The sequence below is a fragment of the Epargyreus clarus genome, unplaced genomic scaffold, assembly GCF_041222505.1.
Source record: "Epargyreus clarus isolate Ecla_fem2 unplaced genomic scaffold, WU_Ecla_fem_2.2 ptg000008l, whole genome shotgun sequence".
Taxonomy (NCBI): Eukaryota; Metazoa; Arthropoda; class Insecta; order Lepidoptera; family Hesperiidae; genus Epargyreus; species Epargyreus clarus.
The window spans coordinates 15,793,709-15,809,373 of record NW_027332216.1 but is presented as its reverse complement, the minus strand read 5'-3'; the positions used below and the strand labels follow the sequence as shown (position 1 = coordinate 15,809,373).

At 38.5% G+C, this 15,665-nt stretch overlaps 1 protein-coding gene across 1 annotated transcript; it reads left to right on the top strand.

Moving 5' to 3' along the window:
- The first annotated feature begins 596 nt into the window (after window positions 1–596).
- Window positions 597–15,217, top strand: LOC140744215 (uncharacterized). The gene is made up of 13 exons (XM_073075729.1): window positions 597–1,181; window positions 1,659–1,807; window positions 2,010–2,158; window positions 2,572–2,720; window positions 3,029–3,194; window positions 3,284–3,547; window positions 3,627–4,600; window positions 5,078–5,198; window positions 6,167–6,267; window positions 12,430–12,449; window positions 12,542–12,694; window positions 13,245–13,378; window positions 13,546–15,217. Exons 1-13 carry the CDS (start codon window positions 862–864, stop codon window positions 15,088–15,090), a joined length of 4,245 nt encoding a protein of 1,414 aa, XP_072931830.1. The 5' UTR covers window positions 597–861; the 3' UTR covers window positions 15,091–15,217.
- The last annotated feature ends 448 nt before the right edge of the window (window positions 15,218–15,665 follow it).

Sequence of the window (15,665 nt, the reverse complement as noted above, 5' to 3'; positions counted from 1 at the left end):
TAGTATGTATAGTACTATCGCATTTATTCTTTACAATAGCTGTCCTCTTTAATATATTTGTTATTGACATAGAACTATGCTTTATCAATAAGGGCAGATACAGTACATCCTGACGCATAAACAATAAAACTAGGACAAACTAGTCCCACGTGAAGTAATATTCCACTGATGTTTTTATTAACAGATCGTAATGCTATCTGCTACGCTGCTTTCATCGATAATTGATTCAATTACAAAATATATCATTGTTTAGAGATAGGTAGTTACATTGTGGGATAAGATAACTGTAATAATATTATAATATACTTTACTGAAATATGTTTGTCTATCAATTATTGCGAAGTACTAAAGATGTGAAGGTTTTACAATAATTGTGAACTAGTCTCCTTGTCTTAGGTAATTTTAGTATGAAATATGTATCTAACGCAACTGTCGATGAATATAATAGGTACCTATTGATATGTGAAATAAATATAAAAGTATACAAGTATTTGTGTTGTAAATAATAGATGTTGTGGCATTGAAAAATATAAATATAATATTAATGTACTGATAGATGATAAGTAGTATTGACTTTATATTATTCCGCGGTATTTATTCTCCCGCACATTCGTGTTGCTTGCCACTGCGAACACTGTCACCGTGTCACGCTGTCAGTACGTCAGTAGTGTGAAGTGTCAGTGTCAGCTAATAAAAGTAAACAAACATCAGTGATATACATACCTAGTAAATAGTAGGATATTTAGGTATTTTTCAATTTTTCATTGGATCGAATACATAATATACATAATTGTAACCTTAAAAAATATAAAATATTTAAGGATAGCTTAAAAATACAATTTTATTTAGTTATTTAACAAAATGACTGAAAAGAAAATGTGGCTAGAACAAGAAATAACCTGTAAACCGCTCGATACATACAATGATATTCTAGCATTCTTACAAGATCCTCCTCCTTGGAGAACATTGTGTGTCGAGTTGAAACCTCATAGCGAAAACTCAATAAGAAATATTGAGATCAATCCGCACTTTGGCGAAACACTGCTCGAAATACCACAGACGTTCTGTCACTATGTGAACCCGGAAACGGAAGAAGTGCGACCAGTGCGACGGGAAGAGAGAAAGAGGATACCGAAAACCCTGGTTTGCCATGACATGGCTAACGGATATCATGACGATAGGTAAGTTTTATAAAATGAATGCATTATTCTAAAATCCGAATGACTAATTTTTACTGAATATCTTTTTTATATATAAATTGAAAAAAAAATAGTTGTAATTTGCGCCATATTTTGATACTTGATATTAATTAGAGTTAACCATTTTCCTCAATACTGATTGAAAAAAATTGATGATTCGAACTTAATTTATGAATGACTATTATTGTGACAAAATAAAAAAAAACTCGCCTGCTCGAAAATATATTCCCTGTATTTAGGCGAATCAACTGATACCACACAATATATTAAAATCCGTCCAGTCGTTTGGGTTGCAGGTTGCTGAAAAAATGTTATCCTCTGTATCGGATAAAAATGTACAGTCGCGTTGAAATGTATTACGAATGTTATCAGCGAAGAGATGAAACACTTACTTATGCCAAAATTATTTATTCGAATATTTTTAGTAACATAGACCGATATTTCTTTTTTTTTTTTTAGTTTTATCGATGGAACTGGAGAATACGATGCCTACACGTTTTATAATTGGGGCGGTATTGATATCTTTTGTTACTTCAGTCATCATTTGATAACTATACCGCCGTTGGGATGGATTAATGTCGGGCACGCTCATGGTGTTAAAGTTATTGGTAGGTTTTTATAAGGATTTTCAAGATTAAAAATACTAAGTTAAATTATTAACAGGATAATGAATATTTTTCTATTAAAAACCGTTTGTGATTTAATTATTCATGTACGAGAGTATATGTAATGCATACTTTATTTACAAGCAATAATTTATTTGGACATAACGTTCTAAAATATAAAATTATGACTACCTTCTGAAAACAGGCACAGTAATCACAGAATGGAGCGATGGGGTTGTTTTTTGGGACAAAATACTGAACTCCGAAACGGAAATGCAAAATTTTGTTAACGCTCTGGTGACTATAGCAAAAACCTTGAAATTTGATGGATGGTTACTGAACATTGAAAATAAGGTTTGTAAAAGGAATTTTATCTATTTTTAAGATGTTACCAGGTTTGAAGCGAAGAGTATCGTTTAAAGCTAATTGCATTCAATGATATTTTTTTTGTTGAAAACCACCATTTAAATGAATATGGCTCATGTAAAATGAATGGCAATTAAGATGGTGTTTCGTACACAGACATCGCCGCCGCTCTTATTTCTATCTTATGACAGCACTGTTAATATCTGCTATCTGCTATGTTAGAAGGACGTAGAATAACAAATATACTTACACAAGGTATTTGTACTTAGTTCTTCGAGGTTTCAAGGCATCTGTAATCGACCTCAGTTATTTTCGTTAAAGAGACTGCTGTGACTGCATACTAGTTTACTAAATAAATTTCGCACAATTCAACATTATATTACTTTTGATACCAATTTTAGATCGCCAAGCCTGAAACGTTACTAGAATTTGTACGTGACCTACACACTAGTCTCCACCAAGAGCTGGAAGACCCCGTCCTGATCTGGTACGACAGCGTGACCATCGAGGGCCACCTCACCTGGCAGAATGAACTCAACGAGAAGAACAAGTTAGCATATTTATTACCTTGTATTATGTATGAGTAAAAAAGGTTTTGTAGTAGGTAACTGCTGTCTTGCAAAGATCAGTGAATTTCGTTTCGTTTCGTTATGAGTCACTTTCTAAAAAAATACTTTCGTCTCTGGCTTGTTTGTAAATTTCTAATTCTATAGCTTTGTCTTAAAGTATGGTACGCCAATATAGGTGAATGAAATCAACGATCAAAACTTTTTCGTCAAATATTCCTGTTTTATTTATAGATGTACCTAATTTTTCATAGTTTTATTAGAATAACGCTAATTTTCTTGTAATTTACAGAGCATTTTTTGATGTAGTCGATGGTTTCTTCACGAACTACTCGTGGACTGAAAAGAATGTAGAGTCTAGTGCAAAGATCGCCGGCGACCGCTTGACCGATGTATTTATTGGTATTGACGTATGGGGAAGAAACTTTTATGGCGGTGGCCAGTTCAATACACAAGAGGTATTTTTATAAATATTGGTCAAGACTACTTCAATACTCGGTTTTAATTTTCGTCAAATATTTTACGTAAAATATTTAACATATTTCAGGCAATACAAGTAGCTCATGATTATGGTTGTTCGTTAGCAATATTCGCCCCAGCTTGGTCTCATGAAGCTATGTACGAAGACAAGACCGACGTCAATTACGTGACCGATTCTGATGACTTGAACAAGTTAGAAACCTTTTTTTTGCGAGAACGCGCACTTTGGGGTAGTATATGGCCTTATCTTAACACAAATTTGCCTTGTACCTTGCCTTTCCAAACATCATTCTGCAAGGGCAATGGCAAGAAGAGGCGTTTATATGGAGAGGTAATGATTTCCACATATTAAAATCAATAATATCGTTACGTAATTGTAATAATGTATTATAAATGTTTGCATTTTGTAGGTAATATGTCCAAGGCCCTGGTATAATCTGAGACACATGCAGTACCAACCAAATTCTTCTCATGGTCCTCATGGTTATTTTTTGTCCACGGTAGACAATATAAAGAATTTATCTCTTCACGGTTTATTGAAAGACAAAAGTACTACTATGAAATACCGAAGATCTTTGGAAGCAAGTAAGTTGGAAATATTGACGGCGAAAAGTAGAGAGCACTTAACGAATTTAAATTTAGATAACACAGTAGACGTTGCTAATGATGAAGACAAGAAAGAACACACTAATGAAATTGATGATGAAAAAAAAACTCCCGATAGCAAAACAACATTTAAGAGCTACTTTCGACACTTGTTTAGAATGAAAGCTTCGAAGCCCCAGGAACATTCGGGAACAGAACAAGCAGTTGCGAAATTGACTGAATCCGACGCAGATACGAGCAGCTCGCATGTGAAAAGCCAGTCTGCGATGGGGCGTTCCATGGTACAAGTTTCAGTGAATTTGCGTATAGGACATGTAGGAAAGACTCGTTACGCTCTCGCATATGTGCCTAATGAGCTGGAATGTCTAGAGCCATTCTATGAAGACAGCTTTACAGGGGGATCCTGTATTAAAGTAAATCCTTCAGACCAAGTGTCTCCAGAACATCGATTGATAAGGATTTTCCACTGCGACTTTCATTGTGACAAAACTTTGATTGCTTGCGTTGTTACAAAAACTTTGGTGGGACATGAGGACCAGTTTCTAAACATCAAACTATTCATGACAGATCGTGAGGGCAAAGACGTGAAGGTGGTGTTGGTCGGCCACCACATTCCGCAAGCTCAAAGCCACACAACCCAAAAATCGGCGGATGTTATGCTTGTGTATCCTTACGGCTCGCCCTCGGATCCGGAATTTAGAGATGTTCAAAGATACATGCTTTGGAACGAGTCTGGTTTTTACATACCAGTTGAGAACTCTTTTGGTTGGAAAGTAAGGTAATAAAAAGGAAGATATTAAAGCACATATCCAGGACCGGATTTAAAGGAGGCTACAATAGAGACGTCGGAATTTTTATTTTTTAATTCCGACTAGTAAACACTAGTAAAAACTATCTTTTCCTTTGATATTTTTTTTCGCTGTTTTACCTTTATCTACAGTACTTTGTACAAACATGAATACTAGAAGAATCTACCTGCATTTCACAATAAAATATTTATTGAAAAACTCAACTGAAAAAATTGTTCATTTTATTCAGAAAATAATTTGGGGCCGGGGGGCCTCCACTCCTTTGTTCCCCAAGGCTTCTAGACCTCTAAATCCGGCCCTGCACATATCTACTATAAAATATTATTCAACAGTAATCCATTACTATAAATTCAAGAGTGGAGGAATTTATATTATACGTCTACTTTATTTTATAAGCTAATTTAACGTCATGATTAAAATTTTTTATGAAGACACAATCGTTTCAGGTACTACGCAATAGATATGGAAGGAGCACGAGTGACCTCCATAAATTGTCGCACTGGACTGAATGAGGGTCCAATCTTGCTGGGTTACTTTGGTCTCTGTAGCAGAAATGAAGACGCCTTAGTTTAAATATTCAATTATTTCCTTTAGAATACTTTCTTTTACAATTTTTTTCCACCTATTTCAATAGGCACTTTTATTTATGTAACAATAAATTATTCGTCTTAAAAAAACTAAGTTCCTATTGGACATTAAATTATTACAATCGATATACTTTTGTAAATATGTATTGTCTGCTCGACTGTACCTCCTATTCACTGTTCTCCAAAATGTAGATTAAGTAATATTATTATTGATTAAATGACCATTGAGTAAGAGTAAGACCATACATAGGGTTTTATTTTGTCACAATTTTATAATAATGTAAAAAATATTTAGCTTTAATATAGGAAAAAGCATTTTATACTAGCTACTTATAGGTACGCACCAAACTATATATTTTTGAATAAATAATTAAATAAATTGATTGTATAATTTTTAAAATTACAACCTTATGGGTATAATATAACGATTGAATATGCGAAGTATGTCTATTAGAAGGGTTTAACGCCTTTCGCTGCAATAATATAAGATAGCCAATGCTGAAATTGTATGTTTAAACACCACCCATTTAGTTTTTATATCATATTTTTCCTTCATCATTAAAGCACACGCCATAAATTACGAGTAATTTCAAGGAATCACACAATACATAGCGTGACATAGCGTAGAGGGTAAAGTTCAGTATTTCTTTGGTATATGAACTGGGTGTTGTAGGTAAATAAGTAGTTGTTGTAAATAATTGGTACTTGCGTTGTTGTGACAGAGTGTTGTGATACTTTTCGTATATTCTATTTATAAAATATCATTTGAAGATATTGTGAGATAACGTTGAAAAGATAGCTTCTACTACTCTAACTGCGCTTAGCTGTCAGGTTTATAACGGCCAGATAATTCAGATTCGAAATAGGAGACATTTTCTTAGCAAGTTCAAATAATATATAATATGGCGTTACATACGTATATGAAATTATTGTGCAATTTTATTACAGTTGAATAAAAATACTCATGTGAACCGGCCATACCTCCTGACTGAAAATTTGCACATACTGCAACGTATCGTGGGCCACCGAATAGATTACTGTACTCTTCGGTGAGCCACGCTCGAGATAGAGCGACGGTCGAACTACGCAAAATAGCGGTAATCAAATGAGTAAGACGAGCCGAATTTTATCAAGTGTCAGGTACTTGCCTTATTAGCTATGCTATACTTATATTCAAAGGTTTAGTTATTGATTGTAAATTTATGAAAGTAAATAAATGCCAATAACACAGTAGTAATGGCACAACCTTATTATGTTATTTATTATTCAATTTATTGATAAATTATCATACGGTAAATATAGGTAGGTAACACAAAATGCATTCATGTAAGCCATTTTTCACAAAGTTGTAATATAAAATTTATCTTTTCACATTGGGCTTGGGTGTTCAAGCCTTTTAATTTTTCGAAGTTATCTAAGTAGGTATTAGAAATGACATATTTGCTTTAAAGATAAAGGAAAATATCACGAGAAAATCGTTATGCCAGAGTTTAAAAAAATCTCTAAGGAATTCTACCAATTCTTTTCAATGTGAGAGGAAATATATGCTAAGCACCGATAGTAAATTGGTATCAATCAATCGATGATGATGTTTCTTCCACCTCATTTGCTCGGGTGTTTATTGTTTACGATTTCGTCTCAAGGGTTCTTGTGTGTGAAGTAGGAAGGGCAGGTGGTTCACCTGTCTGCTCGAGGGTTTCTCCGCAGACACGAGTTCCACTGCCCTTAAACCCTGTTATCGGTCAGGCACTCGTCCCCGGCCATTTCTACTGTCTTATGTAAAGTAGCGCGACATCTGATAAGGTTTTGCATCGATAATACCACTAGTTCAATTACTTGGAGGTGCCTGATTATTCGGCTCATTTTTGTATTAATGTAAAAAATATTATGATAACTACCTATATATAAACAGGCTGTGGGAAAACGGTTAAAAACATTTCGATTACTGGGTGAACACTCATCATTATTTTTCAAAGTAACATAAAAATTACAAATTTAAGCAAATTCCCGATTTCGAATTACCTGAAAACGTATTAATTGCTATTGTCATAAATTGACATAATTGAGGTTAATGGAAAAATTAAGCGATATGGATAATTAAGTTTTAAATTTACTGTATGTAGTTACTTACTGAATAATACTCACAAATCAATTATCTTTAATGTTTATTCCTTTCGAGCTATAACTAATTTATGAGCTTGATTTCAATCTTCACTGTATACTGGTACATACCTGCTGACATTTATGCATGATGAGATATAATTAACAAGCCTTAAGAAGGACAGCAGTTCCATCTGAAATTGATCACAGATGTACCTACAAATAAATATAATCATAATTATAGCAATCCTTACTTCGAAAGACCTGCATTAATACCACGTTACTTACGTATATCGAATCATTATAATAAAAAAAACATAATAATTACTTTGTATGTGTGGATATTAAGACAATTTTAATTAGTTGTTTATCATATGAAAGTAGGTACCTGCTTCGCATAACGGATATTGCATAATATCCGCCACTTCAAATATTTTAGAATAAAACATGTACACTTCGTATTCTTTCTAACAAGAGCAGAAAAGTAAGTCACCTTCAGGTAAATTAACAGTACATGTCGTGCGTTACTCTACTCGCTACAGTCATTAACTCGTCATTATTGAATTTCCTCCTCGCATAAACACAATAATAAATATGGGTTCTTGACTAAGAATTAGGTATTTATTTTATCTTAAAAAAATAAAGTGCTTTCGGGTATTTATGCTTGTTTAATCGTGGACTCTACAAAATGGTAAGTAGCTACTGAAACCTAGACCATTATTAGAGTGCAAAAAATGTTTAAAAATAGTTTATCGGCTTGTACGCGCTAGCCCTGGATACTTAAAGCTGAATAAATATTGATGTGATTTTCTCGCATAGATATAGCAATATAGGCATTTTGGCCCTGAAAATATCTTCCGAATCATGCATAATTATAATATAGTCTGATCAAAATTAATAAGTAGGTAAACCAGAAATAAAAAATTAGGAACTCTATTTTTGTTCCAGAAAAACGGACAAACATATATATAAACGGTTTGTTTTCAATATTACAATAGATACAGATGATATCGATGGATAACACTCGCTAAGATAAGGTTGGAGTGCCAATATTTTTCTATATAATGTAAGTCAGTTTTGTTTTGCCGTCGTGGTTAAGTTTGCGCTAGTAATCAGCATTTATCTGGAGTTTCTGCTGATTGGTAAGTCAAATATATTTCATAAAGTCCCCATTGTGGTAGGTCGGTATATTTCTTAATTAATGTACATTTCATTTTAAAAGTGTAACCGTACATATTCAAATTTATGTTAGTAAGAGTACTTAGTCAAAATTTTGACAAATGTTTTTCGTAATATACCTATTTTTATTATTTTTTTTTACGATGAGGCAGACGAGCTACCTGATGGAAAGCAGTCATCATCGCCTATGGACATTTGCAACACCAGAGGAGTCGCTAATGCATCACCGGCTTTTGGAGGAGAGCTCTTTTTACACCTTTTTTGAAGAGCCACATGTCATAGCGCTCCAGGAATACCTCAGAAGGAAGTTTATTCCACATCTTGCTCATCCGTGGCGAGAACATCCGTGCAAACCGAACCGTGGAGGACCGCCAGGAGTCCAGTTGGTGTGGATGGAACTTCATCCTTCGACGAGTGGTGCGATGGAGACATGGTGACGTAGGCACCAGTGCACATAGTTCCTCGGAACACTCGCCGTTGTAAAGCCGGTAGAACACGCAGAGGGAACCTATGTCCCTCCGCAAACTTAAAGGTTCTAACCGATCGGAGGTCCTGGGGTCGTTGACGATTCGGATCTCGCGTTTCTGCAAGGAGTCAAGTGGGTTAAGTTTGTATTGGGGCGCCCATGCCCAGAGATGGGAGCAGTACTCCATGTGGGGTCTCACTTGAGCCTTATACAACAGAAGGAGTTGCCCCGCAGTGAAGTACCGCTTCGCTCTGTTTAAGACGCCCAGCTTTTTTGACGTTAACTTGGCCTTAACGTCCAAATGACCCCGGTACTGCACGCCACGCGATATGTAACTCCCAGGATTCCCACACTTTTATCAATGGTGAGTGGAATACCTTGGAACCGTGGCGCTATGACGAATGGGTTTTTTTTAGCGGTAAACACGCAGACTTGTGTCTTCGTGCGTTTAAACTCAACAAGGTTAAGACGACCCCATGCCGAGACCTGCTCCAGAGAGTCTTCAATTTCAGACACAAGTCGGATTCTGCCTTCTTCTACGAGAGTCCGAGAGGTGTTTGCACGGCCCGTGTACGTTGCATCTCCCATACTATTATCTGCATAGCAATGTATTTTGCCTGTTTTCTGCATCGTATCATTGATATGCAGAATTAATAGTGTGGGAGAGAGGACTGAGCCCTGCGGCACGCCAGCATTAACGGGCTTCGTGTCTGAGTAGCACCCGTCGACGACGACTTTGATGTGCCGCTCAGACAGAAAGCTGGCTACCCACGCGCATAACCTCTAACCGACCGTAAGATGGAAGCTTCGCGAGAAGGGCCCTGTGCCAGACCCGGTCAAAGGCCTTCGCGATGTCCAGGCTAACTGCCAATGCGTCACCATTGCTCTCAACGGCTTGTGCCCATCGGTGTGTTAGGTTCATCAGAAGATCACCGGCTGAACGGCCCTTGCGAAAACCATATTGGTGATCGCTGATCAGCCGGTGGTCCTCGAGGTACCTAAGGAGCTGTTTATTTATCACACGCCTCCATTATCTTTGAGAGCAGGGAGGTTATCGCTATAGGCCTGTAATTAGGCGGGTCACTGCGGTCACCCTTTTTGGCCCCTCCGTCGTCAAGAGTCGAGTTTGAGGGGTACCCAGAAGATCGGTTTTTCCCTTTGCCGTGTGGGCCAGAGAATCGTCTGGTTTCCGCAGGGGTGGTAACGAGGAACGATAGAAGTTCTCTTCGACAGCTTTGGCGACAGCGACCAGAAAACTCGTCTCCCGGAGGGGTAACCCAAGAGTCGCTCGCCAATTCTGCCGATGTGCCTAGACTTCGCTGTAGCCATATGCTTCTTTGCTGAACGGGAGGCAGCGTTAAGTGCCGTTCGAAACTCGTCGGTTTGCGGATCCTTGCACGCGTGCGCTGATGCCCAGGCTTGGAGGCCTCTTGCTTTTGACTTGACGCCTCAGCGCAAAACCTATCAAACCAGGGCTGACTCCGCCCACCGACGGACACGATAGAGTTTGGAATAAAGCATTCCATGCCCTGCCGAATCACGTCGGCCACAGAGCCAGCGCACGTGCTTGGATCACCCGAGACACAGCTGCCTCCACGGGCATGAGGCCAAGAATTTCCGGAACCCATCCCAATCTGCTAACTTGTCGCTTTCCAGGGGGTCGAGCCCCCATGGGACGCCACAAGGGCACAGAAGAACTTACCAAGCAATGGTCGGAAGATCCAAGAGGAACCCTGACCATACTTGGTAGTCTTCAGGTTGGTTGGTCAACAGAAGATCCAGCCAAGAAGCAGTATGGGTCTCTACATCAGGTACCCTTGTAGGGCCGGGTACGACCTAGGAGAGCCCATATGCCAAGGAGAAGTCATACGCAGATCTTCCGGCAAAGTCAGTGATTCGGGAGCCCAGCCACTCAATATGATGGGCATTAAAGTCACCCAGAATCACCAACTCCGCCGAAGGATACTGCTGCAGCATTCTGTCTGTTGTCCACTGGACGTGCTCGAATAATCGAGTTCTCTCAACATCTCCGCTATAGGACCTATATAGGCACGCGTAGACGCGGGTCTGCCCCCCAAGATATACGCGTACCCACAATAAAGATAGGTCCTTGTCTTGTCAAGGTAAGGCGCCTGTCAAGGTCCTGTAACATCGTGCTCACAGTGGTAATGTGCGATCCTGCCGCGGGGGACGGAAGGGCCCCCGGTCCCCCCGTGCACGACTACCCGGCTCCACTCCGGTCTCTTACTCTGGCAGGGCAATCATGCAACGGGATTTTTCGCCGGTTGGCGGGACAGCCTCCCGGGCCAGAGGTTAACGGTGTTACCCGGGTTCGGGTCCCCAGCTAACCGGCGGGCGGCCAGCGAAAAACCGTTTCACCGGGTCTCCCTGGTCCCCGCGCCAACGCACCACGCCCCCGAGAGCAACGATGTTTAAACAGATTCACCGGACCCAAGGGATACGTCGTCGGAGGCACTTCGAGAGGATGGGAAGGGGGAATGAGGGGATGAACTGGCTCCCAGGCGCATTACCGAAACACGACGAATCGTTATTAGCGATAGACTCCGGCGAGGAGTCTACCGCTAATAACGATTGGGTTCGTTTGATTTAAAAGTGACCTATTAAGAAAATGTCTTCTCATTTATATTGTAGATCAGACTTAAACTTTAATAGGCTTAACGAACACGGTTTCAATTTATAAATAAAAAGACTTAAAACAAATTTGGTTTTCTTGCCTTTGACAATTTTAAGCATCATTTTGTATTAAATCGACCTAAATTGATGTAATATTGATGTAATAACAACTTAGATATTTTTTTATATACAGACTCAAAAGTGTCAAAGGACAAATCCCTCGAAAAGAAAAAAAAAAGGTATAACTTGAGTAAGAGGTAAACACGAAATGTCAACGATATGTTGATTTTGTCTGTGATAAGTAGGCTAGAACTTAGTGGCATACGGTTCATTTGATGTTTAATGATTACCAAATGTTGATATGTATATATTAGAACAGCAACATTTAACCTCGGTACCTCTACAATGGAATCACGAAGGGTTCCACCATATCCATACACACAAGATGATCACAGATGCTTAGTTATCTACAAGTATTCAGTCCGATCGCTTCTCATAAGCTGCTATATATATCTTTGCTACAATCTTCACACAACTATAATTTTTTTACCAGTTTCTAAAGTCATTTGAAATTTGCATTTGAAATTTTCCAAAGTTTTTGAAACCTTAGCGCCTTACGGTTATCATTTGCTTATTGTAACATCTTTTGTAAAACAATTTTACTATGTACGAGTACGTAGTTCCAGGCGAAAGGATAACTATTGTGCATTTGCACAAATACGAGTATGTACTTAATAAAATCGTAAGTAGGTACGATAGTGCCTCCACCGAGTGAAACCATTGATGTTCTTTAAAAACGTTTTAAAAACAAAGCAATTATGCTTATTTGCAGATACCTATTGAGAGAATACAGTAAGTCTCAAAAAGTCAAAAGTTGTAAAAATCTCTTTATATAGAATATTATCGAAAAAATACTTGGTAAGTATAATCGTGAGTATTTGCAGAATTACAGACATTACCGAGCATGGTAGAGGTGAGCGAGCTCGTGTGCGCCGGCGGCGGCATCGTCGGAGCCACGGTGGCTGCGGCGTTGCAGTTCTTTGCAGCCTCTCAATGTCTGCTCCAGGAACCCTGGCCCACACAGGCATCTGTCAAGAGTAAGTGGCCATTACTCATTAGACAGTTGGAACAGGATTCCCTTGCTGAAAATACCGTTAATTTAGTTGGCTTCTTGTACCTACGCATTATTATTAGACAGATGAAATAGGAAATTATACAAATCCATATAGGATTTAACTTTAGTTTTTATATGCAGGCTAATATTGGACACGACTAAACAAATTTTAAAAAGCAGTGATAGCCTAGTGGTTAAGAAACTCGGCCTTTGGAACGAGGGGTCCGAGGTTCAAATCCCAAGCACCGCTGATTTTTTCAAAATTATGTGCGTATTAGAAATTAATTATCACTTGCTTAAACGGTTAAGGAAACATCGTGAGAACACCAGCTAAACTGAGAGATTTATAAAAAAATATATACCTTAAAGCTATGTGAAGACTACCAATACGCACTTCGCCAGCGCGGTGGACTATGGTCTAATCCTTCACATTCTGAGAGGAGACCCGTGCCCAGCAGTGAAACACACTTGAAATATAGGTAGTAAGTAGGTATATAACTCAAGATAAGCATTGATCTTCTAATTTCTTGCAGATGGGTCTAGTTTCGACTACATCGTTGTCGGCGGTGGCACGGCGGGGTCGGTGGTGGCGGCGCGCCTCTCCGAGCTGTCCGACGCCACTGTTCTGCTGATAGAGGCGGGCGGTGATCCACCACAGGAGAGCATTGTAAGTATTGCCTATAATATCTTTTTACAAATTAGCAGACGAACGAATGAGGGCTACATGGCCTCTTATTTTATAACCAAAAGGCAATCAACAAGTATGTCACCGGCGCCGCTACAGACGTTTATTGTTTTATCGTTCATAATTTACTTATTACTTATTTTCTTTAGGTTCCAGGTTTCAAAGACACCATGAAAGGGAGTCAATACGATTGGAATTTCACCACTGTGAATGACTTCACCTCAAGCCAGGCGCTGCGAGACGGCAGCCAGCGGCAGCCGCGCGGCAAGATGCTGGGCGGCAGTGGCTCCATCAATGACATGGTCTACGCTAGGGGGTTCCCCGCAGACTACAATGAATGGGCCACCATCGTAGGAGACGAATGGAATTGGTGCAATGTGATAGAATACTTCAAGAAAACTGAACATTTGACTGACGAAAGAATCATCAATGACCCGGAGTTGAGGGAACTCCACGGCCATGGCGGAGAAATCGAAGTTACCGGCTCCAACAAATCTTCCCACACCACTGATATGTTTCTGGAAGCTTTTCATGAGCTAGGATTTGAAATTGTTAAAGACATGACTTCCTCCAAAGTAATAGGAGCCGGACGATTTTCACACACAATAAAGGAAGGTAAACGAGATAGTTCGCTGACTGCGTTGCTAAATAAGGCGAATGATAGAAAAAACTTATTTGTTCTGAAACATGCACTAGTTACTCAAATAATTATAGAAGATAATGTAGCAAAAGGAGTAAAAGTAATCGAAAACGACAATGAGTATCATTATTTTGCTGAAAAAGAAATTGTAATATCCGCAGGCACATTTAACACTGCTAAGTTATTACTACTGTCTGGAATAGGACCTAAAGCACACTTGGATGAAGTAGGAATAGAATTGGTGGAAGATCTACCGGTTGGTGACAACTTACACGATCACGTTATGGTATTAACTTACTTGGCGGCCGAAAATGGGACCTGCCATTCCAACCCGAGAATGCAATACATGGACACTATAAAATATCTTTACGATGGGAGTGGGTCGTTATCATGGACGACTGATATAGGAGCTTATATTTCTCTTAATGCTGATACAAAGAATATTCCTGAATTTGCCATCTATCCAACCTGTATGTCTCTGGGCAGCGACTTTTATGAAGGATGTATGACTGTGTTAGGTTTCAAACCCCATATTTGTGCTAAATTAGATGAAGAAAATAAATTTAACGAAATTTTATCTTTGGCCGTTGTAAATCTGAAGCCAAAGTCTAGAGGTAAAGTGCGACTACTATCGAAAGATCCACTAGATGAACCTTTGATATACTCTGGCACATTTAGCGATTTAGATGACTTGGCCGGGTTCCCTGATGCTATGAAAATAGCTTGGTCTCTTGCAGACACTACTTACTTTAAGGCGAAGAACGCTTATGTTGTTGATTTACATATCGATGGCTGTGAAGGCCTCGTGGATATGGAACTGCAGAGATGTAGGGCAAAGGCGATGGCGACGTCTGCCTGGCATGCAGTCGGCACTGCCGCAATGGGTACAGTCGTAGATTCTAAATTAAGAGTAAATGGCGTTCAAAGATTAAGGATTGCTGATGCTAGTGTCATGCCGAAAGTTATTCGTGGTAACACCAATGCCCCAGTTGTTATGATTGCCGAAAAAGCTGCAGATTATATTAAAGACAGTTACTATGAAACGAAAGTATAAGTTTAAAATAGGGTTACAATATTATTCAACTGTGTTATTGTGCTGTGATTTGTCTAAAAAATATTATTATTATATAGGATAAGGCAAATTAAATTATTAATGTAAACTAGTGTGGAGTGTTGTCTATAGGATAGTTGTTTTACATCGTTAATTATTTTTTACAATGACAGTAATAATAAGTGATAAGAGTTATGTTATAAAGAAAAAGAAAAAAAACAGTTTCAAATACCTAATGAGTTTTCTTATTAACAAAATATTTCTATTGTATGTTGCTCATGAGTCTGAAGATCAACATATAAAAGACAAAGTACGTTTTTGTGAAGTGTTCGTTTGCTAGTTCATTTAATTTAATCATTTTACAATTTTTCATGTGATTACAAAGATATTTTGCTGGTATTTCATCGCGTTCACTTTGTCTTTTGATTGTGTCACCAGTCACAACCTCTAACGGAAACATGTCAACGCCGTCATCATAATCGGGACGAGCTAATTAATAACTTTCACTTGTAATAGATATTGTTTGATATTAGTTTCACTCCTTCAAAGGACGGGTAACGTAATTCGACGTAATGTAT

What these genes read in the sequence shown, in the direction of transcription:
- LOC140744215 (XM_073075729.1), top strand. Translation starts at nt 862, where the DNA reads ATGACTGAAAAGAAAATGTGGCTAGAACAAGAAATAACCTGTAAACCG. An exon ending in AGAGGCGTTTATATGGAGAG is followed by an intron (nt 3,548 to 3,626) that starts GTAATGATTTCC and finishes TGCATTTTGTAG; the next exon opens with GTAATATGTCCAAGGCCCTG. An exon ending in TCTTTTGGTTGGAAAGTAAG is followed by an intron (nt 4,601 to 5,077) that starts GTAATAAAAAGG and finishes CAATCGTTTCAG; the next exon opens with GTACTACGCAATAGATATGG.